Source organism: Humulus lupulus, chromosome 6, assembly GCF_963169125.1.
Source record: "Humulus lupulus chromosome 6, drHumLupu1.1, whole genome shotgun sequence".
Taxonomy (NCBI): Eukaryota; Viridiplantae; Streptophyta; class Magnoliopsida; order Rosales; family Cannabaceae; genus Humulus; species Humulus lupulus.
Window position 1 is genome coordinate 93493445 of NC_084798.1, and position 15529 is coordinate 93508973.

General features: G+C 35.3%; 2 protein-coding genes across 7 annotated transcripts in view; one reads left to right on the forward strand and one right to left on the reverse strand.

Moving 5' to 3' along the window:
• Positions 1 to 751: 751 nt before the first annotated feature.
• On the reverse strand, positions 752 to 2221 carry LOC133785300 (uncharacterized). Its single transcript, XM_062224548.1, has 4 exons — positions 2019 to 2221; positions 1490 to 1909; positions 1111 to 1280; positions 752 to 1023 (listed from the first exon to the last, which is right to left on the reverse strand). The coding sequence occupies exons 1-4, from the start codon at positions 2219 to 2221 to the stop codon at positions 752 to 754; spliced, it is 1065 nt and encodes a 354-aa protein (XP_062080532.1).
• A 1671-nt stretch (positions 2222 to 3892) lies between these two features.
• LOC133782367 (uncharacterized) overlaps positions 3893 to 15529 on the forward strand; it is a 54053-nt gene continuing 42416 nt past the window's right edge. Inside the window, exons 1-10 of one of the 6 annotated variants that reach the window (XM_062221647.1) lie at positions 3893 to 4249; positions 4511 to 4732; positions 5002 to 5035; positions 5189 to 5373; positions 5820 to 5979; positions 6620 to 6716; positions 7079 to 7248; positions 8335 to 8501; positions 14531 to 14719; positions 15349 to 15438. In XM_062221647.1, the coding sequence (XP_062077631.1) occupies positions 4139 to 4249; positions 4511 to 4732; positions 5002 to 5035; positions 5189 to 5373; positions 5820 to 5979; positions 6620 to 6716; positions 7079 to 7248; positions 8335 to 8501; positions 14531 to 14719; positions 15349 to 15438 (1425 nt within the window). In that variant the 5' untranslated portion in view covers positions 3893 to 4138. The other 5 variants (XM_062221645.1, XM_062221644.1, XM_062221643.1 and 2 more) reach the window with 5 other exon arrangements.

Below are 15529 nucleotides of genomic sequence, written 5' to 3' on the forward strand. Positions count from 1 at the left end.
ATCAAGCACTTGGAGTTTGTTCTTGGAGATGTTCCCCTATCACAAGCGATTGACAACCACATCCAATACTTTAGGGATAATTATGCATAGATATTTTTTATGAGAATGTGTATCCTTGAACTTTCAATACTGTTAGAACACTAATTTTGATTTCTGCATCGCAGTGTATATAAACGATGCAAAATCAATGCTATATCGATGGTTTGTCGATGCTAACTACGTGTAACCAAACTGTGTTATATAATACACGATGCAGATGCGGCGGAGAATCAATGCCATTGCGATGCTTTTGACTTAAACACTTGAATTTAAAACTGAAAATAAATCGATGCCACTTTGATGTAGGATCGATGGTTATCGATGATAAAAGACTTAAACAATATATTCAACACTAATGAGATGCCATTTTGATGATAAATCAATGCTAATTTGATGATGATTCCATTTCCAAACATAAATATAATAATTTCGATGCTATCGATGGAAAACAGACATGAATAGAGGACTATCACACGATGCTATATCGATGCTAAATCGATGCTTCCCAACATTTAAAATAACAAACTCCATTTCAATAATAATTCGATGCCATTTCGATGCTAAAGGAATTTTTATATGACAAATTAAAAGTCTAACAAAGTCCATTATTACACTAATTAAAAGTCTAACAAAGTCTAGTAGTACACAAATTAAAAGTCTAACAAAGTATATTATTACACAAATTAAAAGTCTAACAAAGTCCTCATAAATTTCAAACTCGAACTTTACAAGTTGCCCCATTATGGCCCCGACCTCCACATGTGCTGCATTTGCGTTCTACAATCAATTTTTCTCCATTGGAAGGATGGCACTTCTTCTTCGGCCTACCTTGTTTCTTCTTTGGACGACCAACTAGATTTTTTTGAGCGGGTGTTCTCACTTTCATTATCTTGATGTCATGTGGAACAATCCACTCTTTCTTGTTACCACAAGGGTATATAGTTTCTATATAAGATGACCTCCATGTCTTAATTTTATAGTAATCTGAACGCAGAGAATAAAAGTTGACCCCTCTCTTAAGGGATCCAAATAGTGCATGAACACATAGAATGCCAATGGGCTAAAACACACCACATGTGCATGTCTTATTCAGGAGGTCGACTTCACCATTTAACTCATCATCTAACACATGGAACTCTACTGCATAAGGGATCAAGAATCGATCTTTCTCAGCCATGTCCACCAAATCACTCTCGTATGTCAGTGCAAGAGTTGTAGTAGTCTTCTCGCTACTTTCTCTCCTATCACAGAACAAGGACTGAAGTGTGAAAGGAATAAATTTGACGAATGTAGTTATCGGAAAGCTCATTGCATCTCAGGTCTTGTTGTTGAAACTTTTGACGTAATTGCTTGTCATTATATTGTACCTAGTATTCAAAAAAACTAACAATTAATAATTATGTACATTTAAAAGATTTAATAAATTAAATTACAATTCACAATTATATACATTTTTCCAAGAGAGTAAGCTTGGGGCCACTTATCAAAACCAATGCCTTCTAGGTATTGAGCTATAGGTGGGTCTTTTGATTTGATTTTGTTGAAGTGAGTGTGGAACTCAGATTTCCTAAAAGCACATGTCACATTATACATCTCTTTATGACAATGATCAGTCTTGAATTCAGCAATCACATTCATACTAATGTGGTGGTAGCAAGCACCATGATATGCATCAGGGAAAATAATGTCCAAGGCATGTGTAATATTAGCATGCCTGTCAAATACAAATGCTAGGTCATCAACTTCCCCAATCACTTCCTTTAGCTTTGACATGAAATATGTCCAAGATTCATGATTTTCACTATCCACAATTCCAAAATGCATTTGGATACAAATGGTTATTTGCATCCAAAGCGACTGCACATAACATCTGCCCATTGTATTTTGTCTTTAAAAAAGTGTCATCCACACATAACACATGACGACATGTAAGAAACCCTATTTTACTAACTCCAAGTGAGAAAAATAAATATTTGAACCGATCATCCTCAGTGACAAATTCTGTCAACGTACTAGGATTTTTCTGTTGAAGCATGAAAAAATACGATGGTAACTTCTGATAAGATGATTCAAGTGTCCCCCTAACCAATGTAAGAGCCTTCTTTCGACATCTCCAAGCTTTTCCATATGATAGCTCAATGCCATTATCATTCTTTATGTCTTCTCTTATGTTGTTTTCCATGTACGCATTCGATCTAGTCTGATATTTTGTTTTTATGCAATGCCCAATAACCCAAGGTGCAACTTGGCGGTGGCCTTTATGTCAGAGTTCAAGTGAGCAAGTGTGTTTATTGGTGAAACGAGTTATCTTGAACATATCAGATTTAGGCATTCTTTTCCCCCTTGATCTCCACCAACAATTAGGATCCTTGCAGGTAATATACCAAACTTCATTACCTGACTTCTTCACTACAAACTCGAAATTCTACTTCATGGCATACAAGTGGGCCTTCATCTTCAACTCTAACTTGTTCTCAAAAACCTTCCCAACTTCTATTACACCACAACTCACTCTAGATGACGTGGGGATAACATAAGAGGGGCATGAAATATATTCAACAGTATATGTCAAAGAAATCCATCTATTTCTATCGTCTTGTGTAGTTGGATGACTACTCCCTGAGCCAGGAGTCCTGCGTCCTTGACTTTCTTGAAGTCTTGGCTCAGGTCGTACATTACCATTATCCACTTGCTCCACATGTAGCATGGGAATCGATCCTCAGAATTATCATCAAAATTACTGCAACTAGGTCGTCATTGACATAAGGCTCTTACTCATACCCATCATCATGCGATAGATTTGTTTGGGGAAAAGTTTCATTTTGAATAGGACCTTCGATGCATACACTTGTGCCAGGAGCTGTTTGTGGAACAACCGTGTAAGATTGGTTATGAAAATCCTTATTAACACTCGCTCTAGGTGATGGATCAAGAAGAGTAATGTTCTTTGTAATCGAAGTGACACATAAAGGAACTCGCCTAATGTTGTAAGGACTTCGAGTTCTCTAAAATAAGAGCAATCACTCCTTCATCATCCGTGATTTCAATGAGATCTAAGCTAAAATCATTGCATGAAAACGACACTGCCAACTTTAAGTCAAACAATGATCTATCCATTTTCAGCTTTAAAGACAAATTCTCCAATAATTTTGTGTAACCAACATCAATGGGTACGTGTATTATAGTGTTCAAACTACCTTTGAAATTCCATTTCTCTCATTTCCGTTCCCAAATTTCGTTGTAAGAAACAATTATATTAACTCTGGAACCTGCAAATTTACAAAAAAAAGCTTAGGAAAATTATAAAAATATAGTAAAATCGATGCCTGTGCGATGCCATTCGCATTGGCAATGCCACATCGATGTTGCTGGTTGGCAATTATACGCGATGCATTTTCGATGCTAATTCGATGCCATTTTGATGCTGAAACACACCAATATACATGGTATCGTCATACCATCGATATTGCATCACAAATAATTCCCAAATTCTATTATCGTCTCAGCATCAAAATTGCATTGCAGGAGCATCGATGTGGCATTGTTCTTAGAGGTTGTCTAGTTCTTTTACGCAATCGCATTTGCATCAATTTGGCATGATTTGACATTTTTATACATATATATTTCCAAATCTGTCAGACCCGAAGAACAAATAAAAAAATGTATAAAAAAAATACCAAACTCAATACTAGAATAATTCGAAACTAGTATATAGAATGAGATGAAATTTTCTTTTAAAAAATCCCGAGAATGACAACTTTCCCATTAAATGAAACTTTCAGATTGAGCAAAACATAAATGGCTGTTCGGTTTAGTATATTTGGAATTGCATGAGTGGATGGAGAAGGCAGAGAGAGAGAGAGAATGAAATGTGTTAGATGTTAAAATCTAATCATTTTAAATGAAGGAATATTTTTAACCATAACATCATTGGGACACATTAATGATAAAGAGCGTTTATGTTTACATATTAAAATAATTTCCATTGCTATGATGTAGAGATCCTTAAATCTCCCTTGGAGAAACTAAATATAAAAAACAAAATTCATTTTTTCTTGCGAAGCGCACAAGAAAAAAAGATAAGAACAGAGAAGTTTCCATGGAGTTCAGACCTCGAAATTACTCCGCCGACCGTATCACCTACGCGCTTCGTCGAACACGCGCCGACATTCATCCCCTATTAGCTCCATCGTCTCCGTCTCAACTCCAGGTCCTTGCTGAAAATTCTCCAATTTCCATTCTTATTGACATTAATTATCTGTTTGGCTGCTAAGATAGTGCCGTGAATTGTCCTCATTATCTAAATATTCATAATTTCTCACAAAAATATATATTTTTAAAAACGATCGATGATCACTTCCAAGCTTGATTCAAAGTTTGAATTGCTTTTGTACTATCTAGAAATCGAAATCATGGATAACATAAATAAGGAATTTGAAATTATTGACAAAGTTTAGCAAAATCTTTGTAGATTGTTGCTCTGGACAGTGGAAGTAACAGCTTCTATGATCCTTTGAGAGCTTTAGATGACAATGGAGCAGTCTCTGTGGACGTTTTACAGGAATCTGATACTAGTTCTACCGTAAAACTTACTAATGAAGCTTCTATGCAAAACCCAGATAAAGAATGGTCCTCTTTCAAGAGATTTTTGATGCAAAGATTTCCAGTCTCTAAAATGGTTTCAGTTTCATCTGTAAGCATTTTTCCCCTTCTCGTTATTTGTGCCGTGTGTTTATGTTATAGTTTGATAATTCTGAGTTCTGTTTGTGTCTTCAAGCTAATTGTAAGCTTGAGTAATTCACAGTGTAGCTTAAGCTTTGAGGACCTTTATATATAAATTTGCAGTATTTACAATTGCTATAGCTTTCTTCTCTAGTTTCTTGTTGTACTTACTTTAATGGTGTCTAATCTCTTTGACTAATCGTATAATATTTCATCCTCCCCGCCCCCCTTCAATTGCAGATGTCTAATGCAATAATTAAAGGTGGTGGAACAAGTATGCCAATCCATCCTTTAAAAGTGTCCTTTCTTCTGCCTTGGAAGTTAGATTTTGTCAATTGGAAGCATTAGTACCATGAATTTTCTTTTTACAAACCTTATTTTAGAGCAGGGATACATGCTGTAGTTACTTAATAGTGCCACTTTGCAGCATACGAGAAATCTTCAACTAGTAAACATTTGGAGGAGTTGGAAGACCCGCAAAAGTTCATGGAAGAGGGAGCTAGAACTATAACACGGCAGGAGTATGTCTCCCGTTTACATGAACTCAAGGATGAGATTGTTCGTGCTTGGCATGCTGGTGATCGTGTCACATCTTTGAAGTTGTCTATTAAGGTTACTTTGCAAAAAATATGTTTCTTTGTGGACTTTTTATTTGCTTAACACTAATTAAGTTGTTAATCAGAGATTGACATCTTTGGCTGTAATATGAGTGATGCCATATTGGCTTTTGTAATTTTTTATATCTATCTAATACATAATTATCGTTTCTTACATATATAAAGAAATAAATTAATTTGTTGCTTTATGTGGGAAATGAAAAGGTTTATTACAATGCCTTTAAGTAGGGTCCTTCAATATATGATGAAGATATCAGTTCTGTTGACCTGTAATCTTCGATATGGCACACTTAAGTTTATTTATCATCTTTACTAAGATTTAATTTGAGCATAATATTGGACTAAGAATACCAGTTTCTATCTAGGAACATCAAGTTTAACAATGATACCCTCCAATGTGAAAGTGTTAATTATCTTTGGAACCATTTCTTGGCTTTGCAGGTTGCTAGGCTCTTGTCAGATACGTCAGTGTTACAATTTTATGGTACTGTTTTCGTTCTTGGTACAGAAATTATGGACATGCTTGGGGATTTAGTGTGGGAACGCATCAAGCGAAAAGCTGAATTTTCAGAAGATGGAACAAAATTATACTCTTTACCAGGTCTTTCTATGTGGACTTGTTCTCTTCAGTTGTTTGTCTTTCTTGAGTAATGTTAGTGTAGCTTTTGATAGAAGGAATAATTAAATAGGACATAGGTCGTGTATTTTGTTTCTCACGTTCGTCCTTATGCCTGTGCTCGAAGTAATCAGTGCTTGCGAGATTTTAGCTTAATCAGATTCTGTTGCATCTTCTATTTGATTGTAATGTATACTTCATTTCAATCTGCAGACCCTATCCTCATGCTTGGGCAATGTATTTTCTTGATTAAAAAATAGATTTTTACCCATTAGAATATCATTTGTGGGCACTTTAATTTATTAAAATACAATGATTGACTATAGATTGCACTTTTTGATAGTGTAATGTGATAAGCTTATCTAGCAAATGCTTCAAAATAATGCAAAACTATAATGCCCTGTAATTAATTGGTGTCCTATCTTATGATATTGTGGAAAAGATGAAGTGATTGTCACCATGCTCTTAAATCTTCTACATCTCTTTCCTCCTTATCTTGCTTTTTCTTTTCTCACCAATGTTTCATTAATCTTCTTTAGGTTTTAACAAGAATGTTGGGTCCATTATGATGTACCAGTTTTGTGCCTTTTTTTTCTTTCTGAAACTGCTTTGTGATTTATGGTAGAAAACTTTGAAACAAGTGATATTTGCCCTGACGCCAAAGAAACTTGCTATAATTGGTTTTGCAAAATTGGTGCCATCAGAGAGCTACTTCCACGCATGTGAGTTCCTTAGCAATGACTATGGAATCTATGATCTATTCTTGGTTCTATACCATTAGCAAACGCCTGAATAAAATCTATTTCATTTCCCCCATCCTCAAATAAATGATTTTTTAAGGATAACTTTTACTTGTGGCTAATACATTTGTAGTTTGTCATGCAACATTTGTTAAAAATTATGAGCTTACTAATTTAGGTCATTTAAAGTTTAACTTTCAGACTAGTTTTATTTAATTTATCATTTTTTTAATACATAAATATATTATTTTACTTTATGTGCCATCTGTAACAGGTGTATAATTTCCTTCTTATTTTGTTTGTTGAATATGGAACTTATTATTGTTTATCATGTTGTGTTTCAGCTACTTGGAGCTGGCAATATTGCCTTGCCGACGTTTTCTGCATGACAGACATGAAAACTGCCTCCATCGCTTGGTAATGATGACAAGAGGGTTAGCAGATCCACTGGCATCTTCGTATTGTCGTTTGTACATGGCTTATAGTTTGCGGAAGTTACCCTCCTATGACATTGGTAAACACTCCATGTTTCACGAACGTAAAAAGTGATTTATTTATTTTTTTGAAAAAGAGATGTCGGTCATGTCCATGGGGGGCCTCCTCCCAAGTTTATTAAGAAGCCCTCACTTATGACAAAGGAAAGTCGTGTAATGAAAAAAAAAACACAAAACACAAAACACAAAATTAGTACAGTTAACTTCCCCATTCTCTACTAAGATCTAGAAATGAAAGACACTCAAAGTCTTTTGCTTTATAAACCCAAGTAACCATCCAGAATCTGATCCTCTCCCATAAAGCTTCTTCTGTAGTCTTTGTGCCTTCAAAAATTCTGCAGTTTCTTTTTAAGCCAAACTACCCACATAATGGCTAAGATGGAAGCTGTCCACATCTTTGACAATCTTCTGCCCCCTATTGATTTACTCTGAATCATTTGACTACAGGAACATGGCATGCACCATCGAATGCCAAATTCCATAAACAATGTCAACCACAGCTACTGAATTAATGCACACTCCATAAATAGATGAGTAATAGACTTCCCATTTGCCTTACAATACACACACCAACCTGGAGATAAAACTTGATAAGGTCTTCTTTGTTGCAACTTCTCATGAACATTCAGCTTTTCTAAAGCTACCAACCATCCAAATACCTTAACTTTGGAAGGTACACAACTTTTCCACAAGGTGAAAAGTGATTTAGTTTAATTTCAAGGTGCTAGGAATTAGGGGAAGAAAGGATGACAAGCAAATAAGGTAGACCAAAAGATGAAGGGCATTGGTAGATCTAAGAAAATAGGTTTCCTAGATATCCTGATCAAGGATGACTTTACTACATAACTGTTGTTTGAAAGTTGATAATTTGATAGTAAAGGATTAACCATGATGGTTTACACATGGAATTTTTGGCTATGGCTTTGTGTAGTCTGTAGTCTGAATCTTTATTTTTTGTGTTTATACTTTAATCTTTCATTCTGTATTTATATTAAAAAATTTATATGTACCTTTTTGAAACTATTCCATAGTTAAATGCACTTTTTATAACACCAACATTTTATAGCAAGAATTTAACATAGCGTCTCCTAACAATTATGTAACAGCGTTTCTAGTTAATAGTGTTAATGACATCAAAGCCTTGTACTGGCGGATGATATTAGCAAAGGGAGGCGCAGAGGGAAATATTATAAACAACACGAGATTGCTTTTCAGTCTGATGGAACCAACTATTGAGTTTATCATGCAATGCATATTTAAGGATGCTTCTGAGGTATGTTATATAGTGAGTTTATCTTGCCTTGAATAGTTTATGTGGCAGGGATCTAATTGCAATTGCTCTTATATTTATACTATCTAATATGTGACATCATATGTATTGACTAAATGCAAACCTTAGAAGCCTAGTCTATTTTAACTACATGTTGAAAATGTGAACCAAATCTGTAAAGATTTGGAAACTTTCTGTACAATATTAATTCGGTTGTTCCCTATGGAATCCAAATTATTTGTTTCCTTATATAATCTTATTCTTTCCTTATTCTTAGTGATTAGAATAGTCTAGAATATTTTGTAATTATTTGACAGATCAGTCACATACTTTGTATTTGCCTATTTAAAGGCTCTATCCCTATCAAATAAAAAAGCACGATAGTTTTTCCTCGAGTTTTTATGGTATTAGAGCCAGGTTCTATTCCTTAATTCCTTTAGCCATTTTAGATCTCGGTTAGCCACAAAAAAAATGTCACAAATTTTTGAAACCAATGATGCTGTCCCTGTTTTTCCTGCAGCCACTTCTCAAACCTCAGCTACTAAAATAACCTTCGAGTCCCATTCCGTCCAGATCACTACTACACGATTGAATGGAGCCAATTTCTTGCGGTGGTCACAATCCGTGAAGATGTTTGTGCGTGGGAGAGGCAATATTGGTTATCAAACCGGAAACACTAAGGCACTAGGAAAAACTGACCCCAATTATGCTGTTTGGGATGCTGAAAACTCCTTGATTATGACCTGGTTAGTAAATTCTATGAATGAAGATATTAGTGCTAACTGTATGTGTTATTCCACAGCAAAAGAATTATGGGATAAGGTGACCCAAATGTATTCAGATTTGGGGAACCAATCTCAAATCTTTGAACTACAATTGAAGCTTGGAAGTACTCAACAAGGAGATGACGATGTGACAAAGTACTTCAATTCTTTAATGAGGATTTGGCAGGATCTCGATTTGTTTGATGGCTATGAATGGGAGAGCACTAAGGATCTTGCTCATCATCAGAAAAAAAATGAAGGATGATTGATCTACAAATTTCTTGCTGACCTTAGAGTCGAATTTGATGAAGTTCGTGGACGTATCATTGGTAGACAGCCCCCAAATAGGCGAGGTGTTCTCTGAAGTTAGGCGTGAAGAAAGTCACTGAAATGTCATGTTGGGAAATGTTATTTGAGGTGAAAAGAATTGTATTCACTTACTTTTCATTGAAAAATGATACATATTTATATACAAACTAGTATAGCTATCTTAGGAAACTAGGTCAATTAGGATCTCTACAATTAATCTAATTGATAACTAATTGACAACTATATACATGCTGTAACACTCCCCCTCAAGTTGGAGCATAAATATTAATCATGCCCAGCTTGTTACAAAGATAATCAACCCGAAACCCATTCAACGCTTTTGTGAAGAGATCCCCTAATTGTTCTCCTGTCTTCACATACCCAGTAGAAATCAAACCTTGCTGAATTTTCTCACGGACAAAATGATAATCAATTCAATATGCTTAGTTCGCTCGTGGAATACAGGATTGGATGCAACATGAAGGGCAGCTTGATTATCACACCATAATTTTGCGGGTACTGAAGTTTTAAGACCTACTTCAGTCAAGAGCTGATAAATCCATATTATCTCGCACACAGATTGGTCCATAGCCCTATATTCTGATTCTGTACTGGATCTTGACACAACATTCTGCTTCTTACTCTTCCAAGAAACTAAATTTCCGCTAATGAAAACACAATAACCTGAAGTGGATCTTCTATCCATTTTGGAATCTGCCCAATCTGCATCTGAAAAACATTCAATATGAGAGTGATCATGATTTGCATATAAGATACCTCGTCCTGGTGCTCCCTTCAAATAACACAAAATTTGCTCTAACGCTGCCCAATGATGAATGGTTGGGGGTGTCATAAAGTGACTGACAACACTGCCTGAATATACAATATCTGGACGAGTCACAATAAGGTAATTCAGCTTTCCAACCAACCTTCTTTGTCTCTCAGAATCCTCAAATAGTTCTCCATCTTTTGTAAGGTGCATGTTCGGCGTCATTGGAGCACTACAAGGCTTTGCTCCCAATTTTCCTGTCTCAGTTAACAAGTCAAGAACATACTTTCTTTGAGATAAAAAAATACCTTTCTTACTCCTTGTGACTTCAACACCCAAGAAATACTTTAGCATCCCCAAGTCCTTTGTATGAAACTGAGTATGAAGAAAAGACTTGAGAGATAAGATTCCCACAGTATCACTTCCAGTAATCACAATATCATCCACATACACAACTAACAAAATAATACCAAATTCTGATTGTTTGTGGAACACAGAATGATCTAACTTACTTTTCATCATGCCAAAATTTTCAACAGCCTGACTAAATTTACCAAACCAAGCCCGGGGACTCTGTTTCAAACCATACAAAGACTTTCGAAGAAGACAAACTCGGCCATACTCCCCCTGAGCAACAAAACTAGGAGGTTGCTCCATTCCATTTTTTATACCTGGCTCTGATACCATGTTATCTGAGGTGAAAAGAATTGTATTCACTTACTTTTCATTGAAAAATGATACATATTTATATACAAACTAGTATAGCTATCTTAGAAAACTATGTCAATTAGGATCTCTACAATTAATCTAATTGATAACTAATTGACAACTATATACATGCTGTAACAAGAAAAAAATAAAGTGAACCTCTTGAAAATTCTGCTCATTTCTGATGCTAATGCTGCTTGTTTCTATGAAAAGGAGCCATCTTCTAATAGTAAAATAAATTTGAAAACTTTTTAATTTTTTTACAAAATGATTGAAACCCGATTTCAAAGTAAAATAAGCATTCTTCGAACTGATAATGGCACTAAGTATTTTAATCAGTGCCTAGTATATTTTTTACAGTCTAAAGGCATTATTCACCAGTCTACGTGTTGTGTCACCCCTCAACAAAATGGTATTGCCGAATGAAAATCATCATTGAAAATCATCATTTACTTGAAGTAAGTCAGGCTCTAATGTTTTCTATGAATGTACCTAAATATTTATGGGGAAATGCTGGTTTAACTTCATGTTATTTAATAAATAGAATGTCTAGTCGTGTATTGAACTATCAAACTCCCTTGAGTTGTTTTGAAAACAATTTTCCAGCAAGTTGTTTAATCTCTAAACTTGCTTTAAACATATTTGGTTGTGTGGTTTTTGTTCATATTTCTTCACCATTTCGCTCCAAGCTCCAAGTTAGAGCCTAGAGCAGAAAAATGCATTTTTTTGGGGTATGCTTCTGATAAAAAGGGATATAAATGCTGGAATCCAGTCACTAAAAAAATCCGTTGTATGGATGTAATATTTCTTGAAAAGCATCCTTTTTTGGAAAAAACACATCTTCAGGGGGAGAGGAGTAATGAAGATTAGTTTTTGGATTTAAAGTCCACAACTCCTATTCCAAGGATTTACTCTTTACATGGTTATCAAAATAATCAAATCCTAAATGATGTTTCTAATATTCCTACCCATGAAAATATTGATGAACTACGTTCTTAGCATGTTGAGACACAAGCAGAAGTATCACCAAATAAACCTGAGCTTTGTGTTTGTACTAGACGACGATTTCATCAAACTAATGAACATTAGTTGGTTGCTCCACCCCAATCGTCTCCTTCGGAAATTGGTCACTTGGATGCCTCAGGTAATTCTTCTCCTAACAATTTCAATAATCCTATTTTCTAATCTAGATCAACCTATTGCTCTTAGGAAAGGAACTAGGTTGTGTACCCAACACCCTATTGCAAAATATTTATTCTAGCATAGATTATTAGAAACTCATTGATCATTTACTTCTAATATTTCTCATGTGTTTGTACCAAGAAACATCTAGGAAGCACTTGATGATCCAGATTGGAAGTTAGCAGTTTTAGAAGAAGTGAAAGCTCTTCATAAAAACATGACATGGGAAGTGGTAGATCTACCTCAAGGGAAGAAGACAGTCGGCTGTAAATGGGTCTTTACTGTCAAATACAAAGCAAATGGCAACATAGAGAGATACAAAACGAGATTGGTGGCGAAAGGCTTTACTCAAACCTATGGCATCAATTACCAAGAGACTTTCTCTCCCGTTGCTAAGGTAATCTCAGCCAACATCCTACTTTCTCTAGCAGATCATCACAATTGGCCCTTATTTCAGCTAGACATTAAAAGTGCCTAACTAGAAGATGAGGTGTTCATGGAGTTACCTCTTGGGTTTGAAGGAAACTTTGAAAATGAAAAGGTGTGTAAATTAAAAAAAATCTCTATATGGCCTTAAACAGTCACCACGAGCTTGGTTTGAACGATTTGGGAAGGCAGTAAAAGGACATGCCTATATACAAAAGTCAGGCTGATGATAGCATGTTCTATACACTTAAAAAGTTGTAAGGTAGCAGTATTAATTGTCTATGTTGATGATATAATTTTGAGGGGATGATCACATATAGAACTTGCAGAGATTAAAAAATTGTTGACAAAAGAAATTGAAGTCAAAAACCTTGGAAACCTCAAATATTTCCTTGGTATGGAGTTTGCAAGGTCTAGAGAAGGGCTGGTTGTCTCACAACGTAAGTATGTTTTGGACTTGTTGAAGGAAACGGGTCTGCTTGGATGTAAACCTGTTGAAACACCTATGGACTACAATGTAAAGCTTCAACTTAAAAGTTCAAATGAACAAGTGGATAAAGAGTAGTGTCAACGTTTAGTGGGACCTCATATACTTGTCCCACACCCGGCTAGATATTGCCTTGTTGTTAGCCAGTTCATGCATTCCCCTGGAGTAAAACACTTCAATGCAGTCAAAGGGGTACTAAGGTACTTAAAAGGCACTCAAGGAGAGGGATTGTTGTTTAGAAAGAATGACATTGACTGGGTAGGCAGTGTCACTGATAGAAGATCAATCTCAGGCTACTGCACCGTTGTAGGAGGAAACTTAGTAACTTGGCAGAGTAAGAAACAGAGCGTGGTGGCACGAAGTAGCGCTAAAGCTGTGTTTAGAGCAGTTGCACTTGGCATTTCTGAAATATTATGGATTAAAAAAATTCTTGAAGAACTAAAGATGGGAATTGAACTACCAATGAAGGTGTAAAGTGATAACAAATCAGCTATATTAATAGCCCACAGTCCAGTTCTCCATGATCGAACCAAACATGTGGAAATCGACAAACATTTTGTAAAAGAAAAATTGGAGAATGGACACATCTATATGCCTTATGTTCCCACTACAGATCAAATTGCAAACATTCTCACCAAACGGTTACCAACCAAACAGTTCGAATACTTGATTGGCAAGCTGTCCATGAAAGATATTTTTTGTCCAGCTTGAGGGGACCAAATCAGTAAAGATTTGGAAAATTTCTGTACAATATTAATTCGGTTATTCCCTATGGAATCCAATTTATTTGTTTCCTTATATAGTCTTATTCTTTCATGATTCTTAGTGATTAGAATAGTCTAGAATATTTTGCAATTATTTGACAGATCTGTCACATAGTTTGTATTTGCCTATTTAAAGGCTCTAACCCTATCAAATAAAAAAACACAATAGTTTTTCCTCTTGAGTTTTTACTACATAAACCTCTAGTTGTTCTTGGTGGCACCCAATGTGATGTTACATATTATCGTTCTCAGTCATATTTTGTTGGCACCCAATGTGATGTTACATATTATCGTTCTCAGTCATATTTTGCATTGTCAGTTTGATTTTATCACTTCCATCCTTTATTTTTTTGAAACTAGGCCCCTTGCCCACCCTATAATATTTGAGGAATAATAGGAAACCATAGTAATTGTTATATAGGTATTCAGGTTGGACTCAAACATCAAACCTTGTGGGCGCAAGCTACAAGCTTAACCGTTTGAGCTACCCATATAAGTGTATTATATTCATAAGAAAAAGTTGATATGGAGTTTCTGTTGCATGATTAGTTATTTTCACATGGTTTATGTTGGATAGTTTGTGAGGGTCTTATGGCTGTTTGTACATGTTTCTTATATAAAAGAGACAGGTGAAAACTGTAGTTGTGGAGCTTGGACTAGGACAGAACGAAGAGGAGTTGTTTGGAGCCTTTCCATGTGTTTCAGTGGTTCTTCATCATCTACTCAAGGAGCTTCCAACTGAAATAGTTAGTTCTAGTGCAGTGAAAATCATTCATCTTATTGAATGCAACAATGATTCTTCCTTCATTCAGGTATAGGTGACGCTGATTTTTTTTTTCTTTCTTTTCAAAAGAATTATCATTTCAACAGTTAGCTTCATCCTTGATCGAGCTTCCCTTTTCATCTTTGATCTTCAGTATGAAGTTTTGTCCATGGGTCTTGTTTCATTTGTCAAAGGTGTATTAGAGCTCGTAAATTTGAATATTTTTCAACAAAATGGTAACAAGGCCACATTCTAATAGAAGGCAAAAACTTTGGACTACTACTATACATGCAACTTGTTGGGCTTTTTGGTTGAATAGGAATAATAGGATCTTTTAGGATACAAATTTAGATGGGATACAGCTGTGGGAGAATATTATATTCTGGGTGGTTGTTTGGATTAGGACCAAGGATTTCACCACATGTTCTTTTTCAGATTTACCTAGAGATTGGAACATTTGGGTGCAACCAAAGTTGTTCCCCCTCTCCTTTTCCTTTGTACTAGTAGTAGATGATATCTTATCATCTGTTGTAAACCTTTTGGTTTTTTTCCCCTATATCTAATACAATCTATGTTTTTTTTTTCAAAAAAAAAAAAAAAAAAACAAAAAACAAAAACAAAATGGTAACAATCTTCAGTCAATACTGATCTCTTTTTGCTCTCTTTGTTGGTGAAAAGTACTTGAATTACAGGCTACTTGGATTTAAGCTTGGTGAAAGTAAATCTCAGATAGAGGATGCCAGTGCTGTGGTAGATAAAATTATCCAGGTAATTAGAACCATAGTTTTAGTTTACTTGACTTGAGTATTCTATTGTTTTTTTCCCTTTTTATTTGCTTATATGATTTAAGTCACCAAGA